This window comes from Panicum hallii, chromosome 5 (assembly GCF_002211085.1).
Source record: "Panicum hallii strain FIL2 chromosome 5, PHallii_v3.1, whole genome shotgun sequence".
NCBI lineage: Eukaryota > Viridiplantae > Streptophyta > Magnoliopsida > Poales > Poaceae > Panicum > Panicum hallii.
The window spans coordinates 6,556,224-6,583,821 of NC_038046.1; the positions used below are offsets into that span (position 1 = coordinate 6,556,224).

At 47.0% G+C, this 27,598-nt stretch overlaps 4 protein-coding genes and 1 long non-coding RNA gene across 11 annotated transcripts; all 5 read right to left on the reverse strand.

Moving 5' to 3' along the window:
• Positions 1 to 2,721: 2,721 nt before the first annotated feature.
• Positions 2,722 to 3,807, reverse strand: LOC112894595. Its single transcript, XM_025962359.1, has one exon. It carries the CDS (start codon positions 3,734 to 3,736, stop codon positions 3,050 to 3,052), a length of 687 nt encoding a protein of 228 aa, XP_025818144.1. The 5' UTR covers positions 3,737 to 3,807; the 3' UTR covers positions 2,722 to 3,049.
• Positions 3,808 to 7,512: 3,705 nt separating this feature from the next.
• Positions 7,513 to 11,825, reverse strand: LOC112894597. 4 transcript variants are annotated; one of them, XR_003229005.1, is made up of 6 exons: positions 11,503 to 11,825; positions 10,713 to 10,805; positions 10,569 to 10,621; positions 10,414 to 10,488; positions 9,373 to 10,298; positions 7,513 to 9,264 (listed from the first exon to the last, which is right to left on the reverse strand). It is a non-coding gene; the product is annotated as an uncharacterized LOC112894597 (long non-coding RNA). The 4 variants fall into 4 exon arrangements; XR_003229004.1 differs by lacking the exon at positions 11,503 to 11,825 and having other exon boundaries at positions 10,569 to 10,927; XR_003229002.1 differs by having other exon boundaries at positions 9,373 to 10,805.
• Positions 11,826 to 13,088: 1,263 nt separating this feature from the next.
• Positions 13,089 to 16,409, reverse strand: LOC112894593. The gene is made up of 2 exons (XM_025962356.1): positions 16,255 to 16,409; positions 13,089 to 14,527 (listed from the first exon to the last, which is right to left on the reverse strand). Exons 1-2 carry the CDS (start codon positions 16,279 to 16,281, stop codon positions 13,313 to 13,315), a joined length of 1,242 nt encoding a protein of 413 aa, XP_025818141.1. The 5' UTR covers positions 16,282 to 16,409; the 3' UTR covers positions 13,089 to 13,312.
• Positions 16,410 to 17,739: 1,330 nt separating this feature from the next.
• LOC112894592 (CBL-interacting protein kinase 11-like) lies at positions 17,740 to 23,778 on the reverse strand. Of its 4 annotated transcripts, XM_025962355.1 has the most exons (3): positions 23,641 to 23,751; positions 19,472 to 19,678; positions 17,740 to 19,195 (listed from the first exon to the last, which is right to left on the reverse strand). In XM_025962355.1, exons 2-3 carry the CDS (start codon positions 19,487 to 19,489, stop codon positions 17,960 to 17,962), a joined length of 1,254 nt encoding a protein of 417 aa, XP_025818140.1. In that variant the 5' UTR covers positions 19,490 to 19,678; positions 23,641 to 23,751; the 3' UTR covers positions 17,740 to 17,959. The 4 variants fall into 4 exon arrangements, with proteins under 4 accessions (XP_025818140.1, XP_025818138.1, XP_025818137.1 ...); XM_025962353.1 differs by lacking the exons at positions 17,740 to 19,195; positions 19,472 to 19,678 and adding an exon at positions 20,372 to 22,433 and having other exon boundaries at positions 23,641 to 23,778; XM_025962352.1 differs by lacking the exons at positions 17,740 to 19,195; positions 19,472 to 19,678 and adding an exon at positions 20,372 to 22,450 and having other exon boundaries at positions 23,641 to 23,778.
• A 1,492-nt stretch (positions 23,779 to 25,270) lies between these two features.
• LOC112894596 lies at positions 25,271 to 27,307 on the reverse strand. Its single transcript, XM_025962360.1, has 3 exons — positions 26,843 to 27,307; positions 26,498 to 26,535; positions 25,271 to 26,045 (listed from the first exon to the last, which is right to left on the reverse strand). The coding sequence occupies exons 1-3, from the start codon at positions 27,003 to 27,005 to the stop codon at positions 25,830 to 25,832; spliced, it is 417 nt and encodes a 138-aa protein (XP_025818145.1). The 5' UTR covers positions 27,006 to 27,307; the 3' UTR covers positions 25,271 to 25,829.
• Positions 27,308 to 27,598: the final 291 nt, after the last annotated feature.

Below are 27,598 nucleotides of genomic sequence, written 5' to 3' on the forward strand. Positions count from 1 at the left end.
GCGATAGGTGAAAGGAGGGAAATCAAAGCTCAAGGGGAGGGTGGCTGTTGATTGCCATCACTAACTACTACAAAATTAAATTGGCTGCTATAAATCTTTGATCCTCCTATATCGATTCCAAAAAGTTGAGCACGCGAGTTCTGTAAGGAAGTTGCACATATATGCATCTGTCCTGAGCGAAGCACGGAGCAATAAAGAGAAGGATTTGCATCATTAGATTTGATGAAGATCTAACGATCCAAGCTAGCTCAAGAGTATGATTAATAAATAGCTGAAATTAAAAATTATAAATATTAGAATATGACTAAAGATTCCAGGCCAAATACGATAATAAATATCTAAATTCAAAATTTTAAAATAGAACTTAATCAAAGAGTACATGTCAAATAAGATTAGTACATAGCTAAATTTAGAATTTAAAAATAAGAAAATTAGCTCTTGATAGGAGAGTACATGTTAAATAATACTCGTACATAGCTTAATTCTAAATTAAAAATTTAAAGAAATTAGCAATTAAAAAAATGTTCATATTGGATACGACTAATAAAAAGATAAATTAAAATTTTAACAATAAATAAGCAAATTAGGAAGGAAAGTAGCTAAATAAATAGAAAGTATGTGTCAAATATAATTAATAAAGAACTAAATTTAAAAATAAATAATGAAACTAGATAGGTTGAAATCTATTGAGTTGGCAAGAAAATTACATATATAAGTAGCCTATGTAAAATAAAATTATTCAAGCTATTCATAAAAGTGTGGCTTGAATCCCCACTCTAATAGAAAAATATATACAGAATTGATTTTGACAATAATCTAATGGTTTAGTTTAATTCAAAGAGGTCGATAAATATAATCAATATATATTATAATTTGAAATTATAATAATACAAAATTTGTATTATTTTGTGTGAATTTGGAAGGAAATAAAAATAAAAAGTCCATAAATTAGCATGCGTACGAATACTAAATTACAAGAGAAGTAATCAAAATAGTTTTTAAGTTTCCATCGATACTTGGAAGCAAATTACTTAAATAAAAAATAGAGGTATCTAAATTTTTCATATTAATGCCACTATTGGTATAGGTATGACTTCTTTTGTTGCTTTTATAACAAGTTAGATTGCGTATGTGTACGGCTTGCTAGAGCAGTTGCCCGGCAATTCAGAGGACACCAACTATATCACGTCAATTGCTACCTTCTAGCTTTTCAAATTTATTACAATTTTAATTTGAAAATTACTAGAAAGATACATTGTTGTCCTTCCGGATATGCTACGACAAACAAACAATATTATATATCAATCCTCATGGATCCATAACTAAGTAGTGATTTGACTATAACATTCATCTAGTCTTGACATGCCCTGCATCATATTGTTAGAAATAGAGGAGGAGGAGCCAAAAAGTGGTTTCACTTGCTTCTCCTCCCTCCTCGGAATCTGAAATATTCTTAGAATTGCCAAAATTATCATTAAGAAGGTGCTTTAACAATTTTTTTAAAAAATAGCTTCAGTAAAAAAGAATGGTTTCACCAATGAAGTCAATGGTAAAATATTTTTAGAAGGAGCCGAAACCTTACCAAATAGATCAGGCAGCATGACAATAACCATGAAAAATAATTAGAATGACCATAGAGAAGCATAACTTAATAGCAGTAGCTCACAGGGAACAACTATGATCAAAAGAAAGGTGAGAAAAAAGTTAACACGAGTCAAATTATGAGGGTGATGATGACTATAGAGGGTGGTAAGTATATAGGAGAAGAATGTACTTTATGAGCTGCAATAGTGAATTTGTAAACTACGTATGCGGTACGTGATGGAAAAAAGATGCAACAGCCGTAAGAAAATATAGGTGTATATATGCATGGAGTTTTAGGAATTAGATATTGGAGAATAAAGAAAAGAAAGAAGATTATTTACTTCTGCTCGTATACATTGAATAATTATCGAGACCTTCGTCTAAAAATCTAAAGATCATTTTTCATGCACAGTGACAAGTAAAAAGGTCCATCACAAGTAAAAAACTAAAATAATATTTATGGCAAAATTATTTTAATATAATATAAACTTGAGACATCATGAAATATAAAAATATATATTTATGAAGAAGATATTCCATTTTTTCTGAATGTATATTCCAAAGTTACTCCACAAGATATGATTGATGTAGAAAATATAGATGATCTCTCGGTTTAGATTATTTGAAAAAACTACAATAACACCATTTGAAAAAAAAATAAAGATTGAAAAAAAAACTAGCTACCCGCACTATTTGCGTGGGTCACCTCGCTAGTTTATTGAGATTAATGAACCAGTCAATATAATTCGTCCAAAGACTGTCGTACCTGGAGCACAAGAAACTCATAAAAACATGCGTCAACAATTTGTCTCTGCCGCGTCAAAATCAGCTGTGCGGTGCAAGCAACAGTACTGTTAACTGGTAAATAGTGCTTGCATTGACCAAGGGAATTCATGTTCTTGTTCCGAGAGATGATCTAGCTAGTGATCGGTTGGCTCTCCGTCACTGTTGGCATCATGGGCTTTACTCGCTCATCGTTATTTCGTCAGTCACTTCCACATCATTAGCTGAAGCCAGCGAGTCATTTGAGCACCCGGCCTGTCAATTGCATGCAACTACTCTACATGATGATGGTAATGATAGGATCACATATTAAGACAAGTAGCAGAACCAAGCAACAAAGGATTCCATCTGAATAGTTCATGCACAAGCACAGCAGTAGTGGAGGTATATATATACTATCTGAACATGAGACGCGTGCTAGACGACGCCGACGAGACATTCCAAGCTCGTGAACTTCAACATTTGTAAGCACGATGAACACAAAAGGAATAAAAATTTCACGCAGAACTCGCTAGGCAACACCAAACATTTGGCTTTTCTGGAGAAGGGGAGATACAACTAAACAAAGTCTCCGCACGAACACAACCGTCAACGTCTTTCGTAACCATAACAAACCACTTTCTGACTTGCGATTGATTCCCTTCCGGGCGGCAGTGCGGCACCACCCTTGAGGGCGACCGTTCTACGCCCAGCCGTGGGTGCCGCCCCGGCTGCCGGAGCTGCTGCGGAAGCGCAGCAGCCACGGGGCCGGGAAGCTGCACGGCGCGGGCTTGTGCTGCTGCTGCTTCGTCGTCGCGTGCGCGGCGACGGCGGCGATCTCGTCGTGCTGGTGGGGGAGGGTGTGCTCGCCTGTCTCCGTGGCCACCGAGGAGAAGAGCCAGCGGCTGGAGGAGGAGGAAACCTTGACCGGCGCCGCCGACCGCCGCCACGGCTTCCCGAGGCTGAGCCTCCGGAAGAAGCCCGCGATGAAGCCGATCCTAATCCGCCTGAGCCTGCAGCGCCGCTTGTGCCTTTTGCCGCTCTTCTGGTCGTGGCGCGCCGCCTGCCTGCCGCCGCCGCAATTGCCGTGGCGGAGCAGGTAGGACGGCGGCGGCGTGATGGCCGGGAGCGCGCCGGCGGCCATCCGCGCGACGTCCTTGGGCGTGCCCGGCTGCGACTCCCACACGAACGGCACCGCCCCGGGCTCCGCCCAGTAGTAGCGGAACGACAGGTTGGCCGCGGAGCTCTCCTTGGTGAGCAGCCGCTCGTAGAACTTGCCGTCCTGCCTGATGCGCAGCGGGCTCTGCGGCATGATGACGGCGCCGTTGCCCCGGTGAGGGCTCCGCGGCGGCGCCGCCTGGTCTGCCACCACGCCGGGACCGGAAGGCATCTCGCTCTCTCTCTCCCTGATGAAACTGATGTCACCGTGTGGAGCCGGTCCAAGCGCCCGTGTGCTCCGGGATCGGAGTGTACTTGCGCTGTGGGTGGCAAGGACGCGGCGGCGTCTTATAGAACGGATCTTGCTCGGTGGTTGGACGTCACTTTTCGTACGCACGCACGCTTGCAGACGACGGAGCGCCACCGCGCAGGCTGCACCACCGGATGGCACGATGAGATGGATGGATGGATGGATGGATATGCATGGCATGGTCCAGCTCCAACCGATGAGCAGACTGCCATACTCTTCAGCAGTTGGCCGGTACAGTACTTTTCTTGGAGGGTACAGTACTTTTCTTTCTATACATGCCGAATGCAATGTGCAGAAGACCAGTTTAATAAAGTTCTCCTCCGTAATGGTGCTCCTTCTTAGGGAAAAAAATGATGCTCCTTTTAACCTTTTTTTCTCATGTCTGAACAATCCAATAGTATCAGAAGAACATGTCTGAACCGTAGCTTGTCATTCGTGCTACGCTGCTACCTCACCTGTATAAAATGGGGGCATCATTCATGTACAGAAAAGAGGAGCGATGACCGAGGAAACGTCTCGCGGCACGGCAGCCTATGCTAGAGACAGAAATAGCAGTTTACTGTTAGGCCATAGCCATTAGCCAAGAAATAGATGGATGCAACTGACGACACCTCATCCGGCCGTGAACTGCAATGATGCCCGCTAAAAAGAAAACCCACATTTACTTCGTAAAGCGATGGGCAAGCAATTACAGTTTTTTTAATAAAAAAGATCAGTTTGTTGATTTTTGACGAGGCCGTCTAAGTAATCATATTGACGAACACTCTGTCGGTGAGTCAGTCCGGTTCATAGGATGGCTCTTGGATGCTGGGATGAATGGATGATCTCAGTGTCGCCTGCAGGTGTGGCAGATCGTATCGGTCAGACAGTTGGCTAATGGAGCTGGACGCGTAGAGCTCTGCCCCCTTGCCTTGCGTGTGTATATTTGGGAATCTGCTGCTTCAGAAAGGAGGAGGACCGTGCGATCTGGAACAGCAATGCCTCACCTTCCCGCTCGTGTAGTAGTGATTGTTCATCATCATTACTGGGCGAGTCGACGACATGGATGGCAGCTGAGGTGTGCCAAGGTAGCTAGGCGAGAAGTTGGCACATCAGTTGGTCCGTTTCAGCTTTCATGATCTTGATGGGTTCGAGTCGAGGATCATCCTCGTTTCGTCAACGTTTGGAATTCGATCAAAAGCTGTTTCTGTCAGTTACTTATAATAAACCGACTTTACTTTGGCTACTGCCCTACTACTCCTAGATCACAAATATAAATACATCTAGGTTTATTATAAATTCAATATTTTTAGAATTTAATGCCAATTTTTAAAATATCATATAGATTTGAGATTCATGATAAAATAATACTTTCATACGTGTAACTCTTTTATTTAACATAATATACTTCAGTATCATACTCGCTCCGTTCCAAAATGTAGGTTATTTTGGCTTTCCTATATTTAATAGTGTTTGCTATACATTTAGATATAACGTAAGTCTAGATGCATAATTCATTTTGGAACAGCGAGTATTATATACGGTCTTAGTTTTTAGTGTGAGGATATCGTTAGGCATGATTAGTAATATAGGAAGCTGCATTTCCAATTCTCATTTCCTGCTTCGTCCACCAATTTCAAGGCACTAGGCAAACCTCCCGGCGCCGGTGACGAAGCCATGTTCCGTGGGTTGGCGTGGCCGACGGCGGTGTCTAGCAAATTAGCAGAGCAGAATGTGCCTGCCCGGCGCGCATTCCGTGGGCGCTGGTCGTCAAGGCCCAGCTTCACACGGTCACCTCTACCGCGTCCTCCGCGGTGCGCGCCGCCGCCGGCTCGTCGCCGTTCTGTGCATTGATGTTCCAGAAAATTAGTTTTTTTGAAAGAAAATTTATTTCAGAAAATGACATGCTCTGTCTGTATCTGTGTTCACGCTCGCTCTTTCAGCATCCCAGCTGCTTATCTGATTTTTAGACTGGCAAGTGAAGTACTAAACTGAACGAAGAGAAGCAGGTTTTAACTTTTAGATACACGAATCGTTCATCGAGTAGAACAGGTGATCAAGAAGATGGAACACTGTTGCCTCTACAAGATGAGCCATTTGACATTGCAGTGCATTCATACTCATACATTAACCCGGCATCAGCTGCATAATAAATTACCTGTTTCCTGACGATGACGGCTTTGTCATGACCATGCTGTAATATCATGTCTATATTTTTTGCTCACTGCCATGTTCATGGATCAGGACAACCTATAAAATCTCCACTAGATAACAATAAATTAGCTTCGTAAAACAAGTGGCACAACATCATTTTATCGATCATGACTCACAATTGTTGGATTAACCTCACTCATAAATCTATCTGATCTTACATAGAGATGTAGAGGTACTATATATTAATCTTAGTTTATTTAGTTTGTTGATGAGGATCGACACGTTCAAGAACGCCTTTTGCAGGATAGATACAGAGGATATGACACAAGTGACTGTACGGTTCTGTGGTAAAGTAAACAAAATTGGCCCAATTAGCGTAGTGAGACAGCACAATGTATTCGGTATTGGACTTGTACATTGTTTAGCAGAAGATGTGATGAAATTGAGCAGAGATGAGGGCAAAAACATCATGTTATGTCGAATAAGGTACTGAAGAAGAAAAAAGCTGTGTGCAGGAATAAATTGAAAGTTAGTTCTGTACTTCTATCCTATCATTTTTTTTTCTTTCAAAGCCTGTAGTTCCATGCCCAGCTCAAGCTGCACTGCTGCAGTAATAAAACTCTGTTTAAGTGACAACAAAAAGTTTTGACGCCTGCTGTACATCTTTCCCGAATGTCATGAGCAACAGATAGACAGGGCCTTCCAAATATTCAACAGTCTCAGAACCACCTAGTCAAGTACCAAAGACTGTCAACAAATGCTATTGACACCTGGAGACATTTATTAAAAAGAAATCATTCATCAGAGCCACGAGATGAATGTTGAAGGGGGTAAACGTTAAAAAAATGAGGCAGCACACAATCATGGGTGGATCTAGGGGGTGGGCCGTGCCCCACCCTAAGATCCGGCCCAAAGAACTTAAAACCCTGAAATATTAGGTTGACTTAGATAATTTAATACTCGCTGAGAATAGCAAGGACTTTGGCTGTTCAGAGTAGGGGAAAGAAAAGTCGTCTGTATGCAGAACAAAAAATTCTCTTAAGGCATGCTTTAATCCATGAAAACATACCTGAATATTCGCAGTTGTTAGTTAACACAAAAGGAGAGCCAAAAATTTATTCAAAGCTTAAATTAGAGTTCTAAGCTCACCAGGTGCTAGCGGCCTTGGTCGAGCTCTCAATAATGTGCTGTAAGTAATGGCACCGATAACCAAAAACCCACCGTGCATACATGATAAACTCCTGGCTGAAAAAAGGGAGTATGTTCATGAAGTTATTTGCAACATAATGTAAACCATATGCCAGTTATAATTTCTTTACGATGTCCTGAGATCCATCCAGGCTTCCATCATCCACAATAATGATTCAAAGTTGGGATCCCTAAGGTAGAAAGCTCCAAGTAAAGGTTTAACAGAATAATAGAATTTAGCAAAATAACACAATTCCGCTGGCCAAGATATAGCAATGTTTCAGGCTTTCAGCAAACTTGAGGGTGTATTCCGACAAAATGCAAGGATCGTAAAGCAATAACCAAAGCATATTTTCTTTTGAAGTAAAATGCAGGAGCACTGCTATGTCATTTAAGAGGAGAAAGCAAGCGAGTTCTTACAAAGAGCGATTACATAAAAAACAAGTGGAACTCAAACTCAACCAAAGCGAAAGATACATAGTAACTAACTAAGCTTGGGGCTCCCACAGACCTGCTGCCTAAGCCCAACTTCAAATTTAATTTCTCGAAGGACATCCACCGCTGTCATTGTTCTTGACTCAAAGATTCTTCGATTTCATTCCTTCCAAATGTTCCAAGCCACATACATCAGAACTGCCGCCTTGACCCTTTGTTCTTGCTTCGACAGATTCTGCAAATTTGCTCTCCACCAATCTTCCAACTGGAGGTCAAAACCTTGGAAGGACATGACCCCATTCAGCCAAACTGTCACCCTGCTCCATACTTGTTGTGCAAAAGGACAACTCAAGATCAAATGCTCTGCAGTTTCTTCATGAAGACTGCAGAAAGAACAATTACTGTTCCCCTGCCACCCCCTCGCAGCTAGCCTGTCCTTGGTTAGAATCCTACTTTGAAGTAGAAGCCAAGCGAAGAACTTGTGCTTTCCCTCTGCCTGGGCTCTCCAGATTGCCATGCCCGGCACATCCCTGCTAGCTCCAACAAATTGCATTTCATAGGCAGATTTGGCTGTGTACTCCCCATGGCTTGTCCACCTCCAGGTTAATGTATCTTGCTCGCTTGTGAGGTTAACCTGCTGCACCAGGTCCCAAAGTTGCACAAAGCTTGCCATTTGCTCAACTGAGTTCATTCTCCAAAGCCCTCTAGACCAGTTTTGGTTCTAACTAAGGATGCAAGTGGGTATTTTTTGGGTCAGCTAATTAATTACGATGGCATGCTACTCTAGTTCATTTCCCCTCACAAATTATTTACGCAGAATGTCATTCTAGTTTATTTTATTAACTTTTTGGGTCAACCCAATGACCCAAAATATATATAACTTGCATCACTAATTCTAACCAAAGCATATTTCATGTGTGACATTCTAAGTTAAATCATTCTAAGACAGACGATACTTGTGAGATCTTCAGGAGATTAGTGCATCCAATCCACAAGCAGTGAATTTGGAACATGTGTAACTAAGCAGATCAGCCACACTAGCACTTGGATGAAATCAGCTCTGTACCAAGACAGGAATACAGGATCACCTGTGTTTTATCATCACATAGCTGTGCACGACATCAACAAACAACATAAAGTGATTGCCAGCTTGAATGCAGTAAGCTTAGAGCTAGTAGGTTATCTTCTTTTCAGAAAAGCAAGAGGCTAAAGATATTCATTTCAACTGAACGCGCACACCTCATGCAATTTGTTCCGACCTCGAGCACACGGAACCCAATCGATCCTAACGAATACGAATCCGGCGATGCCCTCTACCAAAGACGACATCGAGGCAACCTTAACAGCCCAGGCTCGGCACAGATCAACAGCAGGCGGGGGAGAGCGGGGGAGGACTGGTGCTTACGGGAGTTTTCTTGAGCAGGAGGTAGATGATGAGGGCCACGCCGAGACGCTCGTTGCAGGTGGGGACAACGATGCTGTACGCGTGCTTGCTGCCCGCCGCCGCCTCCATTTCGTCTCTTACCTTCTTCTCGTTTCAGTGACAGGGGCTTTGGGGTTGGCGGAACGCGCAGGTTCTCTGGGCGCCCGGTATCTCCGAGACCTCCTGAACCCCACTTCCCATCCGCTTCCGATCTGACAGCAGCAGGCTGCCCTTTCTAAAACACCCCCGATGCAAATATTACATAAACCCCCTAAAATGGATCGTAATTATTAATCGCGGTCCAAATATTTGCACAAAACCCCTAATTTGGATCGTGATTACTAATCGCGATCCGAATATTTATAAAAAAACCCCCTACCTGGATGTGATATTTTTCAAAATAGCCCCTATCACTGCCCCTGTCTTCCTCGGCGCTCTCCCCCGCGGTTCATGGTTCCCCTTCCCGTCCGGCGACGGCCGCCTCGTCGTCGCCCGCTCCCCTTCCGGATCCGCCACCCCCTCCCGGTCCGTACACGTCCGTATGAAGCCTCGCCGTCATCCGTTTCAACAGGCACGTACCTCCCGGTGCCGGCTGCGAGGTGATGTTCGGGGCTTGGGTTGGTGTGGCGATGCTCGGCGGCGGACGGCTGAGCAAGGGATGGCCGGCGCACGTTCCAAATCCCGAAATCCGTTTATCAAGCCTTCATTCTCACAGACGAATCCTGGCTCAGCGCCGCGGGTGGCCTGGCCGTCATTCTGCTCAGCTGAAATTGCACTGGAAAGCTATTGCCATTTGGTCTGATGATAAATTGCACTGCAGGGTTTGTTTTGAAAGAGGAATAGAGGTTAGGAAATCAAGCAGACACCAGAGAGCAAAACGATCATGTTCTTATAACAACAACAAAAAAAAAGGTGCTGCCGAACTTGGTGTATTGTTGCCTTGTTGGTAGCATTTCAGGACTGTCTGATAAGGATACCATTTACCAATAGTCCATCCAATTTTTTTCTCTCTTCTTTGCAGATGATCAAAGATGCTGATGAGATAATGTACATGATGGAGTGATCATATAAGATCAAAGCTTCTTGGAAGCTGACAGGTTGTGCTTATCTTGGCCCACCTTGTGAATATCATCCAGTTATCTGAATCCCTCTGGCCTCTATTCCCCCATTTAGCAAAAATTTGTACTAGAACAAGTTGCAGTGTTGTAGTATACTCGTACAGAAGTTTTCTGATTACTTTCCTGTGATGTTTGCTACTTACCCTACTCTGGCAAAATATTTCTTTCTGCAATAATTCCGAGTTGTCTGCAGTTGTTTGCTAAATGTTAATTGTAATAATGTTTAGTTCAGCTGACAGAGAAATATAGTTCATGAAATCAAGGCTTAGTATAGCTCTGTTACAACTATAAATCAGCAGTACCTCGTAAACTAAACACAGTGCAGATATTAGTTCCAGGACATCTTGTGTGTGAAAAATAAATCCATGAAAGCATACCTGAATATTTGCAGTTGATAGTTAACACAAAAGGAGAGCAAAAAATCCATTCAGAGATTAAATAAGAGTTCTAAGCTCACCAAGCGCTAGCTGCCTTGGTCTAGCTCACAGTAATTTTCAGTAAGTCATGGCACTGATAACAAAAAAAAAACCCTGCATACATAAGAGACTCCTGTCTGAAAAAAGGGAGCATGTTCATAAGGTATTTGAAACATAATGCTCACCAAATGCCAGCTACAATTGTTTTACAATGTCCTGAGATAGTGAGATCCATCCGTGCTTCCATCCTCCACAATAATGATTCAAAGTTGACATCCCTAAGGTAGAAAGCTACAAGTTAAATTCAACAATGATTCAAAGTTGACAGCATAATAGAATTTAGCAAAATAACACAATTATGCTGGTCAAAATATAGCAATGTTCCAGCAAACTTGAGGATATATTCAGACAAAATGCTAGGAGCATAAAACAACAACCAAAGCATGCTGGACGCGTGGCATTCTAAGTTAACCATTCGAAGACAAACGATATTTTCCATATCTTCAGGAGATTGGTGCATCCAATCCACAACGGTGAATTTGGAACATGTTCTGCAACTTACTGTTTGCGTAGCTGAGCAAACCAGACACACCAGCACTTCGATCAAACCGGCTCTGCACGAAGATAAGAATACAGGATCATCTATGTTTTGACATCACCATAACCGTACACGACATGGATCAACAACATGAAGTGGATGCCAGCTTGAATGCAGGAAGCATAGCCCTAGCAGCTTATCTTCATTTCAGAAAAGTAACAGGCTAAAGAGATTCATTTTAACTGAACGAGCACACCTCATGCAACTTGTTCCGACCTCAAGCAGGGAGAAGCCAATCCATCCTAACTAATTCGAATCCGGCGATGCCCTCTACCAAAGCCGATATCGAGACGACCTCAACAGCCCAGGCTCGGCAAAGAGGCACAGATCAACAACAGGCTGAAGGCGGGCGAGATCGAGGGAGGGGTAGTGCTTACGGGAGGTTCATGAACTGAACAGGAAGTAGACGATGAGGACGACGTTTAGGCGCTCGTTGTAGGTGGGGACCAATGATGCTGTATGCGCGCTTGCTGCCCGCCGCCGCCTCCATTTCGTCTCCTACCTTCTTCTCGTTTCAGTAACGGGAGGTTTGGGGATGCTGGAACGCGGAGGTTCTCTGGACGCGGGGCATGGAGGCGGTATGGTCTTAGCTCCGAGGTGGTTCGTAGTGTCCGGAGCCTCCATGGTCGTGGCCGTGGTGAGGTCGCGGCGGCGGCCGGCGGTGGTGGAGGTCCTGAACCCCTCCCATCCGAGCCGCACACTTCCGATCCGACAGCAGCAGGCTACCTTTCCAGAAAACCCCCTAAAATGGGAATGCAAATATTACATGAAGCCCCCAAAACGGATCGCGATTAATAATCGCGATCCGAATATTTACGTATAACCCCCTTATTTGGATCGCGATTAATAATCGCGATCCTAATATTTCCACAAAACCCCTTATCTGGGTGGCATATTTTCAAAATAGTTCCTGCTCCTGCCTTTTCCTGCCTCAGCGCTCCCCCCCGCGGCTCATGGCTCCCCTTCCCGTCCGGCGAGGCGGCGACGGCCACCACGTCGTCGCCCGCTTCCCACAGGCCCCTTACAGGTGCGTACTCTTCTTTATCAAGCCTCGCCGTAGCGTGATTTCCAAGGCGCGTAACTCCCGGTGCCGGCGGCAAACCGGTGCTCGGGGCTTGGGTTGGCGTGGCGATGCTCCGCGGCCGCCGGACGACTGGAGCAGGGGATGGCCGGCGGTCACAGATCCGTGTGCCAAGCCTTCATGGTCACAGACGAGCTTTGGATTTGCACAGCGGGCGGCCTGGCCGTCATTCTGCTCAGTGCCGGCTGGTCGATTCAGACATGGGCAGAAAAGCTTTTGCCGTTTGGTCTGATGATAAATTGCGCTGCAGGGTCTTACTTGAAAGTGGAATAGAGATTGGGAAATTCAGCAGAGAGCAAAAGGATTATGTTTTGACAACAAAAAAAGGTGCTGACGAACCTTGTTTATGTTGGTAACATCTCAGGACTGGACCCCTAAAACAAAACATCTCAGGACTGTCTGATAAGCATGCCAATAGGCCATCCAATTTTTTCTCTCCTTTTCTTTGCGGGTGATCAAAGATTGTGATGAGATAATAAGGTACATGATAGAGTGATTAGTAGTATCATGTAAGATTCCTGGAAGCTGATAAGCTGTGCTAATCTTGGTCCAGTTTGTGGATATCGTCCAGTTGTCTGAATCCCTCTGCCTATATTCCCCATTTAGCAAAAACTTGTAGAACTGGTTGCAGTGTTGTAGTTTAGTCGTACAGAAGCCTCCCATTTTACTCTCCTATATATGTTTACTGCTCCGTCCGCTATAAATTGTAGGTCATTTTGGTAAATCTAAATATATAAATGACTTACAATTTGGAACGGAGAGAGTACCTCTTAGCTTACTTTGGCAAAGCATTCTTTATGCAAGAATTCTGAGATGTCTGTGGCTGTTTGCTAAATGTTGCTAGTAACATTGTTTAGTTCAGCTGACAAAGAAAAACAGTACTGAAATCAAGGCTTACTAGACCTGTTACAGCTATAATCAGCAGTGCTGCATAAATTAAACACACATAGATACTAGATGGTTCCAGGTCATTTCTTGTGTTTGAAAAACAATTATGCTACAATATTACAAAAGTTGAGTCCACTGCTCTGAACAAGAAGAAATCTCCAGTACCAAGCCTGACAACAACAACAATTTACGTGTGCAATGTGCATCATAGTACAGGATTAGGACGCGGGGAGCACGTTGATGACGACCTTCGCGGCGAGTGGGACGGCCACCAGCATCTCCACGATGGGGAGGATGTTGCTCAGGAATACCACGCACGCCGCCGCGTTCTTGTCGCGCCGGGGGCTGCAGAGCGGCCCCGCCACGCGCCCCAGGCTGGACATGACGGCGGAGACCAAGGTGAACACCAGCGCCTTGGTGTACATGTCGTACTCCGGCGTGCCGACCAGCGACGCGTACGTCGCGCCCAGCATGCCGAAGCCGAACGTCGCCACGACGGCGGTCGGCAGGATCTCCATCTTGTGCTCCGCGGCGTCACGCTGGTGGCCCTGCTCCGCGGTCTCGTCACTGAACAGGTTCACGGCATAGTACATGGCAGCCACGGTGATCTCCGGGAAGAGCGCGAGCACGGTGTCGCCGCCGAGAAACTCCTTGCCAATAGTCACCGCGGTCACCGCGAGCAAGGCGATGACGGCGTCCTTGAGGTACCTCACGAGGGACAGCACCTTGTCCCTCGAGGCCTCGGTCTTGTACCCGAGCGGCATGCAGGTGGCCACGACCAGCAACACGCTGAGCGCCGACGCCAGGAAGGACACCGAGAGGTCGAACCGGTGGCCCAGCGCCCGGAAGCTGGAGTTGCTGAGGTAGCCGAAGAGCAGCGTGGTCTGCACGGCGAATGCCGTCGCCGTGGCGAACAGGGCGACCTTGCGGCCGCTCTTGATCCCCGCGTCGAACGCCTCGTCGCGCATGCTGTCCTCCGTCGGCATCGCGTGGTACGCGAGAACGCCGATGAGGCCCTGTATGGGCAGCAGATTTAGAGACAACAAGACGTTTCCTTCACTTATGAGGACCAGCAGCAGGGAGTTCGTCGCGATCAGAGCCGCGCCGCTGATCACGCAGAGGAACTGGATGAACCGGATGTGCCCCTTGTGCAGCTGCCTGTATCCTGTCAAGAACAGTTTCAAGTAGACCAGCAGGAGAGCAGATAGGTATGCAATGACCAGGAAGAAACCGCCGGTCACCAGGACGTGCCGGTGCAAGAGAACATCTTTGCGCACGGAGAATCCTGCGGTGACGAAGCCGGTTGCAGTGGCAATGGTGCCTTGAGCGAACGATGTGGTACGCTTCAGTATCTTATTTGTTGCCTGAGTTGGCTGCTCCTCTGGGTCTTCGCGAGGAGCATCCATCTCTGGGTCATCCATTGTACCCTTTACCTTGAAAAGAAAAGTTTATCGGTGATTAACAAATTATCTCTCAGAAGATAGAGCTGGTTTCAGAATCAATGTCTATTGGAAGCCTGAGCACTTAGTGCCATGATCTCAGCACACCATAATACACTTCAGAGATGTAGAAGATAGGAATCAATTCATAGCACAATGAACACTGCTGATAAATGAGCTTAAGTAAGTAATAGAATATGAATGGTCCGGGTCAGGAATACCTAACATAAACACCACAGGTTGCAAACGGCTAATGTCACTTTCCTTTCTGCACAATCGTGTACTGACGCTAAGCAGTGGTATACGCTAACCAGGAAGTACATACTACCCTTTCAAATAAATTATAGAAATCAGGTCAGCGCACGTGAAAATTTTATTGGGAGATTAAAGAGTTATCTCCTAGAAGCTAAAGCTGATTTCAGAAGCAACGTCTATAGCAGCCCCAATGCTTTGCAGGAAAGTTAACTGCTAAATTTGGACAATGCTTTCAACACAAAAGAATACACATGTCAGAGAGGTAAACAACTAAAATCAGTTCCTACTTAATTGCTCAAGACACCACTATAAGAAGAGGAATCAGAATTATAAAGGTCAGGGCAAGAATACATCACACAAATACATACGGAGTATTCATATTCGACAAGAATAATGCTCTTATTGGGCTAATTTCGTTTCCCTCTTGCAAAATCGTGTGCTCACGGTAAGCATTGGCATTTCTAACTAAGGTGATGCTGATCAAGATGTTGCATACTACCCTTCAAAATATTTCTATGTGTGGCATAAATATACAAGTAGCCATAATACATAGGACTAGGCATAGCAGTAAGCTCAGTTCCCATCAAGAATCAACTACTGTGAAACAAAGGAAATTCTTTATTTGCCTAGATAAAAGTAGGTATAGCTGTAGGTTGGCAATAAACTTTAGGCCATGCTTTCAACACACTAAAACTCTTTTTTTTTCGAGAATACGCAGGAGAGCTGCGTATCACTGCATTAAGAAGAAAATAGAATAGAGTTTTTTACAACGCGGGACGAAAGGGCGCATGCTCACCTCAAGTAGAAAGCAGAGTTTCTTACACTCTAAAACTCATGACAGAGATCTGATCAACTAGAAATCAGGTCATACTACAAGACATACTGTTAACATACAGGCTGAAATAACAACTGTCAAATACTGCATCGAGTCATACTTCGTTCAGTACTACTTGAAAACATGTAGTGTCCAGGTATGTCTAAGATATTTTGTATTTTTGTTCAGTGCAGGTGTGTCTAAGACAAATATTGCATCAACAATTTATTGGTTCTAAAATTGTGCCTCTCAATAAAATCAGAACCTACTTCAAAAGATCTGTAGAATGATCGTCATACGTATTTCTTGTGGATTGATGTGTAAACATGCTACGTAGCTAACAGATAAGCTGACATGGGAATTGCTAAATATAGTACTAGACAGGACAGCAAGTTCAGTTTGCGTCAGGACTCAAGAAACAATTACTTATGTTGAAAACACGGAGACACTTGTTATGAAATATCATGGATTTTGCAACAGATCTAATAATGGATGCAACATAAATCATGCTTAACATGGAGTTCACTATAGATCTATCATGGAAAGGTCCAGAAAAAGGGGAACAGAAAACTACGAAAACGCGCATGAAACGAAGATAGCCATGGAAAAGGTGCAAAAATTGAACCAAGTGGAGGATTTGCCTGTGTAGTACCTGTGAAGGAGACGAGTCTGCTGTCATGGCGTTCACCCCCGGGTGACCTCAGAAGCAGAGGAGGTCCTTGACAGATGGAAAAGAAAGAGGGGAGGGGAGGTAGCAGGCCGGAAAGACTTCTGCTCATAGTCAGTCAACGTACCACTTGCTGGGAAATTCCTGACCACCGAAAGTAATTGATTTCTCCGAAAGTTGTAGTATAATGCAGCAGTCGCTGTTATCTTCTGTATATCTCATCCTAGATTGATGCAATAAACTTTTAGAACACTTTAACCATAAATACACTCGGAAAACTGGTAGCAGCAGACTATTAGTAACATGGTTCCAACTGAGACCCCGCTAAATCCCTTAAAATCTGTGCTTTTCATTTTTCTGGACATGATCTGACCACTGCTCAGTAAGTAGATTGCTCGGTAAAAAAGCTAAAAACTGCACTGCCACTACTAGTAACTGAGCGGTGGCAGCCTGCAAGCCGTATTATAAAGTATAAACCTGTTACTATTTAGACCTGTTTGGTTTTGGAGGGTTAAATTTTACTTTAGCCCGTCACGTTTTAAAAGGAATCGTATTATTTAGAAATATTATTAAATAAAATTTGTTTATAAAACTTTTTGGCATATAGGTGCTAATTCGCGAGACGAATTTAATTAACCTAATTAATCCATAATTTGCAACAGTGATGCTACAGAAACCATCCGCTAATCATAGATTAATATACCTCATTTGATTCGTCTCGCGAATTAGCCCAGGGATTCTACAATTAGTTTTATAATTAAATTTTATTTAATACTTCTAAATATTAAAATTCCTTTTAACGTGACGTGCTAAAGTTTAGCCCTACGGAACCAAACACCCCTGCTATTTAGTTACTCTTAGTTACTTTAAACAGTTAATTTTCCTTGGCGTACTCTCGTTAGTTGCCCACCATAATGATAGTGCCGACACCGCGGCCAAATACTCGTCGGTTCCTCGGCAGCTCGCCTGATTGAACAGTGATTGGAGCGGCAAAGCATCTCCACACCAAATGGGGGCATGCCGCGTACGACCGAGACAAAAGGGAGCCGGCTTGACTTCGATAATAACAATACGTCCTCGTCGGTGCGCGTCTGTACTCTGTATGGACGATTTGTATGGTGATGGCATTTCCAGGTTCCTTCGGTTGCCGAACACGAGCTTACAGCCTTACAGGATCGGAGCCTCTTAGCGTCGACGTGCTGGGCAACTTCGCAGCAAAAATGGTCTCCATGGTCAAGCAACTGTCGAGCATCACTGCATCAGCCGAGAGGGTTAAGGCGGCTGTTGCTTCCCGTACTGCGAACTGGTAAGCAAAGGAAAGAATCTACCGTCGACGCCCTCGCTTGCCCATTTCTGGAGCAGAATGCCTCGCCAAATCCATGCCACAGCCTGCATGCACCCTGCAACTTTATGCCAATAACAGCTCTAGAAAACCTATCCTAGAAAATCGTATCAACAGCACGAAAAAGCAAAGGAATCCAACTCACGTACCACATAAGGAAAAATTGTCCGCCTGTGAAATACGCTCGAAAAATGACGCTCTATGGTACGATGTTGTTACAGTAATACTGGTGCTACTGAAAGCTGCACTGGACTGCATACCAAACCAAGTGATAAAAAACGCTCACTAGTGCACAGCATGTCCCTCTGCTACAGTAAAAACTGCTATCTCCCCAAACACTGTCAAAAATTAGCGATTGAGGTAGAGGTCGAGGAAGACCTTGAGCACCAATGGAATGGCAGCCACAAGCGCTGCCGCCGGGAAGGCGACCACGATACCCGCGATGCCCATCTCGACTGCTCCTGCTCCTCCCACCTCAGGAAGGTCAAGCGGGATGGCCAAGCGGCTCAAGCTTGACAGAACTGCCAGTAGGAGGATGAACATGGCGGCCTTGAGGTACACGCTGTAGTGGTCGGTCCCAAGGAAAGCCCCGTACAGGCCGGTCATGAGCGAGAATCCCACGGCGGCAACAATCCGGAAGACGAAGTCCAGCCATGGCAAGCTCCCGCCTCGGGACTCACGTGAGAAGAACTCCACCGCGTAATACAGGACCAGGGCGACAGCCTCCGGGCAGACGGAGAGCACGACGAAGCCCTCCAAGAACTCCACGGAGACTACCAGCGCCATCACAGCCAGCGCAGCAAGCACGACGTGCCTGAGCCTCTCGACGACCCTGATGAGATCCTCCAGCATGTTGACCGGGAGAAGCACTAGAGGCATGGCGCAGATCATCATCATGATCAGGGAAAACGTGGAGGTGGCGTAGCACACAGCAAGGTCCAGAGGCGGGTCGCCTTTGCCCTGATTGTTGTCAGGGGTTTTCAGGTAGCCAAAGGCGACGGTTCCCTGCAGAGCGAAGGAAGCCATAGTGCCGATGGTGGCCATGTCAAAGGTGCCCTTCATCACCATGTCGTACCTGCTGCCAAGCGTTGCGCTGCGCTCTTCCTCCATCCATGCTCCGGCACGCACAGCCACACCGACAAGCACCAGCACCGGCGCGAGAATAACCGAGAGCGCCGTGTTGTTTCTGTTGGTGACGATGACGAGGACCGTGTTGGCCGCAATTAGCATCGAGCCGGTGACCGCGACAAGGATGGTGACAACCCTGTACCAGGAACGGCCTTGCCGGCCATATTGATACACGAAGAACTCGAACATCATTAGGGCAACCGCACACAAGAAGGTCATGATTAATAAGAGGCCCTCAGCGACAAGAAGGTTACTGAGGTGTACTTTCTTGTGGTTCGTGGTTGAGTAGAGCTCCTTGATGTCCTTGTAACCTGACAGTGCCGCTACGATGAACACCACAAGCACCGAGAGGATTGTCTGGTAGAAGGTTTTTATCCGTTCGGACTCAGATTTTGCCAGTTCCTCTGCTGATCCAGTTCCATGGAGCAGCGGCCCACCTTCGATGTTTAATCCCTGCTGCAAAGAGAATTGAAGAACAGACACAGGTAAGCACCACCATAGAAGACAGATATCCATGGAAACAATTTAGATAAATCATCTACTCAACTACAGAGTCATGTGGCGCAACAAACTCTGGATCCAAACAGCGAAAAACAACCCAAGACCCCAAATTCCACGGCAAATTTTACTAAAGCACAAGTGCACAGTGGTGATGAAAATCAAGAGATAAAACAGATCTGGAAATATAACAAATAGAAATCCGGACATCTATCACAGATTAAGGTAAGTTACCTGCAGTTGTTCATTCATTTCTCAGGTATCAGCCAATGCAGCTCACTGTCTGTGCCAGCAGGGTGAGGTCAGAGCGAGCACCGTATGTAGGAACGAACTGAAACATGGATGGATTCTGACTTTTCTTGTTTTGCAGGTGCACATGGGTAGACGAAGACTTGCTCTTTGCAGAGGAAGCTATCAGGAAGCTGCAATCATTGTCGTCTTCTACCACCAGATCACCAAGTATTAAAATCAATTATCATTGTACTTTTCATTGACCTTCTCTTACGGGAGGGAAGTTAGACGGCATTATTAATTTGCTAATTTGGCCAACATAGACGGCATTATTAATTTGCTAATTTGGCCAACACTTGTATGTCACCATTGGGAGCAAGACAAGTTCATCTGCTGTGCTATAACCCATCCGTGAGATTTTTAGATACATAAATGACTACAAAGCAGGTGCAATCTCAATCATTTCATCTCCAAACAAAGAAATTTCAATAATTTATGTAATCATAAATTCACAATTTGCACAGGGTTGGCTCTACCAACAAAAGATAAACTTGAAAGTTGCAAGATAAAAATCCAAACTATGCAATGACTTAACTTGTTCCTAATTCCCTAATTCCACTGTTGGGACAGTATTCGCAAACCTGTATAGACTTTAATATTTCTTCAGCGTCAACAAAGGGGAAAATTGAAATGTAAAGAACAATGAGGTCAGCATAGTTAGCATGGCATTCTACCTTAGTGCCTTGTCTACCACATGGCAATCAGCTAGGTTGCTATATCTGTAAAAATACAGATAGCACTAATACCAGGCCCACAGCCCACAGAACTAGATCTACTCCCAACAGTGAGACAGTAAAGGAAGTCAATAAAAAAATATTTATCAATCATCAGAACTCATAAAACTCAAAATTATGGTCAATGGCTGTTATTCAGTTATTCTTTCCAAAACTTTGGTTCAACATCAAGATCGATTCTCCAGTGGATTCCAAATTGAAAAATATGGCACTTCTGTATTACAAACAGGCATACAGCTTTACAATTGCAGAAGAATTAGAAGCAGACAGAAAAAAAGGAGGGTAAAAGCAGCACAGCTACTCTATGGTTGAGGACATATGAGTTACCAGTTGGCTATTAGAACTAGTTCTTTGGCTACTCCGGAGCAACTGGCAATGGCGACTGGTCCAACTGCTCTTGTGGTGGCAACTGCTCTGGTTGCTCCAGGGCAATAGGCGATTGCTGCTGATCCAGTGGCTCTTGTGGTGCCAATGGTGCATTGGGTATGTCCTGCTGCTCCTGCCGTGGTAAGGATGCTTGCAACTGATCATGTGGGTGCTGTGGTGAGAATAGTGGTCGTGGCTGCTGTTCTTGCAGAGTTGGCTGTGAGTGCTGGTGCTGATCACCTTGCCAAACCCAAACAATATCCTTGAGTGCTGGTCGTATCTCCTCTTTCACTAGCTTTTGATACTCCATAGTATCACCATTAGTCTTTTTCAACTCAACTAAGAGTAAAGATGGGGCAACCTCAAAAATCTCTGCATCAAGCTCAAGCACCCCCTTCTTTCCTTCCTTTGGAGCTGCCAATTTCAAGATCCCGTTTTCTTTCTTCTTAACCTTTAGCTTTAAGCGTCTGGAAAGCTCCTTCAGCTTTGCAAATACTGTAGTCACAGACTGCCTAGTTGTGAATCTTTCTTCCCTGTTGAGACCATACTTATCCTCAAAAAATCCAGAGAGATTAAAACCTGTTGAGAGAGAGATTATGTCAAATGCATTCAAATTTGGGAGGCTTAATGAACCTTGATTCCCCTCAGATGTGCTGCATTCTGTCGAACCAGAGGTTGTAGCTTCACCTGTACAGGCATTTTCAGGTGTTTCAGTCTCATTTTTCTTTGCGGTGACTTCAACCGGTTTTCTGTACCAAGCACTCCGCTTTATCCTTGAGAAAGAAATTCTAGTGCTTGGATCTGGATCAAGAATTCTATGTAGCAGATCCTTCAGCTCAGCAGAGAAACCCCGAGGGCATCTAAACTCTGCTCTGGAAATCTTTCTGTACATCTCTATCAAATTTGTGTCATGGAAAGGAAGGTAACCAGCCACAAGAACAAATAGAATCACTCCACATGACCATATATCTGCCTTTGCACCATCATAGCCTTTCCTGCTCAGCACTTCAGGAGCAACATAAGCTGGAGTTCCACATGTGGTGTGGAGGAGACCATCTTGCCTTTTGGACTCAGCTAGAGCACTCAGACCAAAATCTGAGACTTTAAGGTTTTCATTCTCATCCAGTAGAAGGTTTTCGGGCTTCAAGTCACGGTGATAGACACCTCGACTATGGCAATAATCGACAGCACTGATCAATTGGTGGAAATATTTCCTCGCAGCATCCTCACTGAGCTTTCCCCCTTTAGCTATTTTGTTGAAAAGCTCGCCACCTTTAGCATACTCCAAGACAAAATAAATCTTGCTCTTGCTAGCCATAACCTCAAAAAGCTGAAGAACATTTGGATGCTTAACTAACCTCATTATTGAAATCTCCCTCTTTATCTGTTCCATGAGCCCAACCTTCATGACCTTATCCTTGTTAATCATCTTTATGGCAACAGCTTGGCTGGTAGTAAGATTCCGAGCATAAAAGACTTTTGCAAAGGTTCCTTGTCCCAACTGTTTCCCGATTTCATAACGTCCCATCAAAATTGTCCTTCTTCCGTCCATCGTATCAAGCTGTGCAACGATAGTATAAAGAGCAAACACTGCACCACTTATATAAGAGAATTTTTAACCGTCGTCTCCAAGATGATGGCCTACAAATATAGAGGCCTTCAATCTACTGTGCTTTAAATTACGGAAAAGAAGAATGGTATCAGCATGAAGCACATTCTCATGAGAGCCCAACAATATCAGCTTGAACAAAACCCGGGTCTCGTTTGCACGGAATATTTGCTTCTTGTTGAGCAAGCACATCTTTCTGCATTCCCAAGTCTTCTGTGTTAGGTTATAAAATGCCAGGTGGAAGAACAAACCAAATTAGAATAGATATAGATAGAGGTGTATTGAAAATTGCGGCTCAGTTGCTAAACAAAAATTCAGCAGCTCTAGGGAATAATAGGTGAAGGTCATGGGAATAATTATGGCTCCAGCACAGTCCTTGCATTATCAAACAGAGACCATGGATGATCTGATTAAGTATGGATATGGCATACAAGTACAATAAACATATCACCAATCAGAACAGCTATGATCCATAATGGTTCTGAAGATAAAAATGCTCTAATTTCAGTCCCTAAGAATATCAGCAAGCCTCTGAAATTCTAGGTTGTTCTAACACAAAGCTAAGGTGCTGTTTGGTTGGGCCACTTTGCCCCGTAAACAATTCAGAATGCCATCTGATAGCGTTAAATCACGTTTGGTTGGGCTGCGATGTAACCGCTTCACAGCACGATTCGATACAGTGCTATGTGAAGTCGTTAGCACCCATGACCCAGCATTATGCAATCCCTACAGCGCGACTCCCATCTGCACGTGAGTTCGCACGACACACCCAACGAGCATCCCTGTGATGGTGGCATAAAAGCGGTGTCCGAGCTAGGCCGCGATCAGGTGCTATTCAATCCCTTTACGTGATGAACCAAACAAATCAACAACATCCATTATTGTTGTGACCTCATCCCATTTATGTTTGGGTTATGGAACCATGCACAACAGCCGCTAAGTTCTATTCTACAGATCAACAACATCCAAACAAATCCAGCAAGAGGCATGTAGAGTTCACTAAAAACTCCATCCGGACGCGGGGGGCGTACACAGTGCGGGGGCATTGGGGTTCAGTCGATGTTTGGAAATTTCAAATGGGCCCGGACCTTGTGTCAAAGTCCTGTGGCGTCAACTGAGAGTCTGAGATTGATAATGGGCGCGCTAAAGAAGAAGAAGAGCGAAATCCAATAGAGCGAAAACCACGGATGGAACAGATTGGCACTCCACGCCACCACGCAGCAACCAAATCCACCCTAACGGACCGAAAGGAATAACTATTACCTTTTATCTAAAAAAAATTGGAATAACTATTGGATTGGATCCGATTGCTCGTTGCTCGCAGCGTGCATCGAAAATAAGATCTCCTACAGCTAAATTCACTCCTCGAACAATTCCATCCAAGCAAAGCTAGGGTTGCTTACCAGCAAAGCGGAACAACTCAATGCCGAATCGGGATGGATCTCGACCCCATCGCTACGCCAACCCAGCACCAGCGCGGCCGCCTGTCTGGCCTGCTCCGGGGCGGAGCTCGGTCTCGCGAATAAAAAAGGCGAGACGGGTGCCTCGGCCTCCGATTTGGTGCTGCTCGCGGCTCGCCTGGCCTCCCGAGCCAGTTGAGCACTCGAGCTCTCCTCCCTGGCAGCCACAGCAGCTTGTTTCCGGGATTCCTGTTCCGTCCGTCTGGGCTCGCTCGAGTCTAGAGTTCGCTGCTGCGCTGCGCCCCCAGATTTCTTCCGCGCGGGCGCAGCAGAGGCCGTTTGGTGCGTCGGATCCCCTGGGGACCTTCTGATTCCGCCCGTAGCTCCCGGCCTCGCGTTTATTTTGGCGGCGCGCTCGGCGCTCCCACGACGGCGGCGCAAGTTGAAGCTGTCCACCGTCGCGGGTCGTGCGGAGTGGTGTTGGCGGGAGTGGACGATTTTGCCCCTGGACGCGAGGGATCTACCGGTCAGAGACAGGCGAGAACCGGTGGCTGCAGGTGCGGAGACAGCTATTGGCGTGGGCCAGTCCCGGTAGGCCAGGTGGCACACCTGTGGTTCCTCTGGACGCGTAGGGGCAAATACGGAAGAGGAGACATGACGGCCGGTTGGTCGGCGCAAGAGATAGTGTGGCCGTTGACGGAGACGGAAAAACGGAAAAGCGAGAGCGCGAAGGGAAGCACGACGGGCGAGCAAAGCGGGGAGGCGCTGAGCTGTCGTGGCAGCGGTCGTGCCCCCCCCCACGCCACGTCGCCACACTGGACGGACGAGGCCCTGCGCTGCGCCGCCGCGCACTTTCCCGTGACCCCCGCGGCCGCGAGCCGGCGCGCTGGCGCCAGCCGCGGCCCGACGCGTGCGGCGGCCGGCGGCGAATTCACGGGCGCCACGTCCGTCCGGGCGTACGTGTGCGGTAAGATGGCTCGCCCACTTTTCGATGGTCAAGTTCAGGATCAGCTCCGCGGACCGTAGTGACAGCAAAGGCAAAAGCAAAAGCAGCAAAGATCTCCGTAGGCCGTCAGTCTTTTGGCCGGGCCGGTGCGAACTTTCCGTGGCGTGTTTCTCCAACAAGCGCGACCATCATATCTGGGGCATGGCAAAAAATGTTTGCACGCACACTTCTTTAGAAGTCTGATGATCAACTAACATCAGTTCGTGCCACGGCCTCGTGGCCCAACAAACAAACAAGGTCAAGTGTTTCGGCTCAATGAGTAGCAAATTTTGGGCCTATACTCCTTACAGACATGGTGGCAGTTGCTCGGAATGATCGAAAACAGGCTCAAGTCGCTACCTCATGGTCTGAAAATTTTATGGGCCAACTGGGTTACATGGGCCAGTTAAACCGATATGGATAATGGACTCGAGTCCCAGGCATTTGTGGTCCAGTTTATGGTACTATGCGCCAACATGGCTGATGGGCACCGTTTCAGAGATTTACCAGGCCCAGACTGTCCGATTCCACTGGCCACTCCAGAGAGTTTTACAGCGCGGCACTGCGGCAGCACATGATGTGTTGGGCTGGACCAGGATCCAGGAATAATGCAAAGACTGCACCCGGTCGTACCCAGAGACAGTAATTCCATTCTACATTGCACCTAGTTCGAATTGTTCCATCCTACCACGACTCATTTAGTTACAGCTACAAAGTGGACCACAAAATTTTGTAACAAGCCCAGATCCGAAAACAGCACAAGAAGAAATTGAAAACATGGAGCATATCAACGCTTCAACAGCGAGATCACCCGGACACGTGCAGGAGTGGGCCGCCGGCCCGGCCGCAGCATCGCAGCTCGCCTCCCTCCTCGGCTCGATCCAACACGCGCTGACGCCGCCGTACGCCCGCCATGCCTGCACGCCTCGTGGTAGGGCCGGGCGGCGAATTCCAGCGCGCGCCTCCCGAATCCCCGCCCCACGGAAAAAGGACACGCACAGTCGGGCCGGCCTGTGGTAGGTCGCCACCACGCGCGCTGCAGATCCCGCCCATGCGCGGCGAGCCACACCGGCCCGGAGCAATAATGCGGCGCCCGACCGGCGCTGCGCACGAGCGCAGAGCGGCAGGCCGCGCTCGAGTCGAGACGGCCTCCTCACCCGGCCCGGCCATCTTCCTCCTTCGCTCCGGCTGCGCCGGGGTCGGCCGTTCACGGCATGTAGAGCCGGTTGCCGCACTTGCACCGCCACGCCTCCGGGTAGTACTCCGTGGTCACCGGCACGCCCGGCGGCACGGCCACGTGCACCGGGTAGCACGGGCTGCAGGCGCCGCACTTGGACGCGCACCGCGGCGGGTAGGACCCCGGCCCCTCCGCCAGCAGCCGCCGCCGCCGCTGAAGCCATTGCCCGCCGCCACCAGAGCACCCCTGCGAGCGAGCAGCAGGAAGAATGATGAGACCGTCAGCGCCGAGGGGTCAGTCGCTCAATCATCAAACGTGCGCCGGCATCTGTCGGTAGTAAGGTCGCTGTCGCGCGCGGCTTTCCGTCGCGTCGAACCGATCGATCGATCGATCGATCGGCAGCGAAGCCTGGTCAAAAGGCCATGGGACCCCGCGGCGTTGAAGGGCTGTCGGACGGGAGCCGTGAGCTGGCGCGGCCGTGCCTGTCGTCCCTGTGCGCGCTAGTGGGAGCAGCAGTGTGCACCGGCCATGGCGGAGCCGGTGTGCTCTGGCACACTGCGTGCTTCGATTTCATGAATGCGGGGGAGCAGAGTATGTGCAAGGAGAACAGCTAATCTAATCACCGGTTGATCTCTGCGCTGTCTCACCGGTATGCGGTAGAGGAGAAGATTAGCTAGAGGAGGGAGACGCGCACGCACCTGATCACCGCAAGAAGCTGCAGCTCGTCTCCAAAAATCTGAAAGAGCAAAGAAAGAGAACAACGAAGTTAGAGCATTTAGCTAGCGATCCTTAGTCCTAGCTAAAATGCAGCAATCCAGTGTTGCAACAAAGATTAATCTATTTTGCTTTCTCGTCAGGGTTTAGGGCAGAGATAAGTAGATGCGAGGAACAAGAATAGCACGCACGCTTGCATATTGCAACGAAGAATGAACCACGGCAAGAACGAAACGGATGAGAAAGGTGCAACACCAACAACCCAAACCAAGTTGCCGGAATTCAGCGAACATCTGCGTGAAAACAGAACAGCTCGCTTGATTCCTTACCTGAACGGAGCAGCACAGTACGCGCGCTGCAGCCGCTGCCACCGTCGCAAGCCAGGGACCGAACGCCGCACAGGCAGACGGCCGCGGCGAGGCACAGCCCCGCCAGTTTTAGCATGGATCCGGCACTCCACCTCCATCTCCGCTTCCCCCGGGAGGACTCCATTGGCTGGGCTGGGCACCTCCCGGAAACGGCTCCTTTTCGCAACAAGCCCCTGAGTGAAGCCGGAGCGAAACTGTAGAGCAGAGGCGGAGCTCGGCAGTGCAGGCGGCCAAATTTAGGAAGCGGAGAGGCACGGGGGAGGCCGTGCTCTGCTCTGCTCCCCTCACCGCCCTGTAAAAAGACACCCCTCCCCTCTCACAGGACCGGACGCCACTGTAGCCGCGTCAGATCTCGGCGCGGCTCCCTCGGACAAGACTACCAGATCGTCAAGTTTGATACATCAACGAGAGGAAGGAAAAGCACTGTGCACTGACTCCGGTAGTGTGTAGCTAGCTCTGCATCCTGCTCTCGCCTCTCTCGTCACTTCTGGTCTTCTAGACTTCTACTGTGTGCGACTGCCCAAGTGCCGGCCGGCTAGAGGTCGACGTCAGTCAATCGGCCGCACCAAATACTACCGGATGGCGAATAGCCGAATACTTCTTCACAGCTTCAGTCATGACTCATGTCATGAGGCATGGCTCATCTCTCTACCCGAGCACGGTGGGGAGAGGAGACGCAGGACGGTGGTGGGAGCCATGGGGGCGCTGCTGCATGGC

What these genes read in the sequence shown, in the direction of transcription:
- LOC112894595 (XM_025962359.1), bottom strand. Translation starts at nt 3,736, where the DNA reads ATGCCTTCCGGTCCCGGCGTGGTGGCAGACCAGGCGGCGCCGCCGCGG.
- LOC112894593 (XM_025962356.1), bottom strand. Translation starts at nt 16,281, where the DNA reads ATGACAGCAGACTCGTCTCCTTCACAG. An exon ending in CAGACTCGTCTCCTTCACAG is followed by an intron (nt 14,528 to 16,254) that starts GTACTACACAGG and finishes TTTCTTTTCAAG; the next exon opens with GTAAAGGGTACAATGGATGA.
- LOC112894592 (XM_025962353.1), bottom strand. Translation starts at nt 22,180, where the DNA reads ATGGACGGAAGAAGGACAATTTTGATGGGACGTTATGAAATCGGGAAA.
- LOC112894596 (XM_025962360.1), bottom strand. Translation starts at nt 27,005, where the DNA reads ATGGAGTCCTCCCGGGGGAAGCGGAGATGGAGGTGGAGTGCCGGATCC. An exon ending in TACTGTGCTGCTCCGTTCAG is followed by an intron (nt 26,536 to 26,842) that starts GTAAGGAATCAA and finishes TTGCTCTTTCAG; the next exon opens with ATTTTTGGAGACGAGCTGCA. An exon ending in CAGCTTCTTGCGGTGATCAG is followed by an intron (nt 26,046 to 26,497) that starts GTGCGTGCGCGT and finishes GCTCGCTCGCAG; the next exon opens with GGGTGCTCTGGTGGCGGCGG.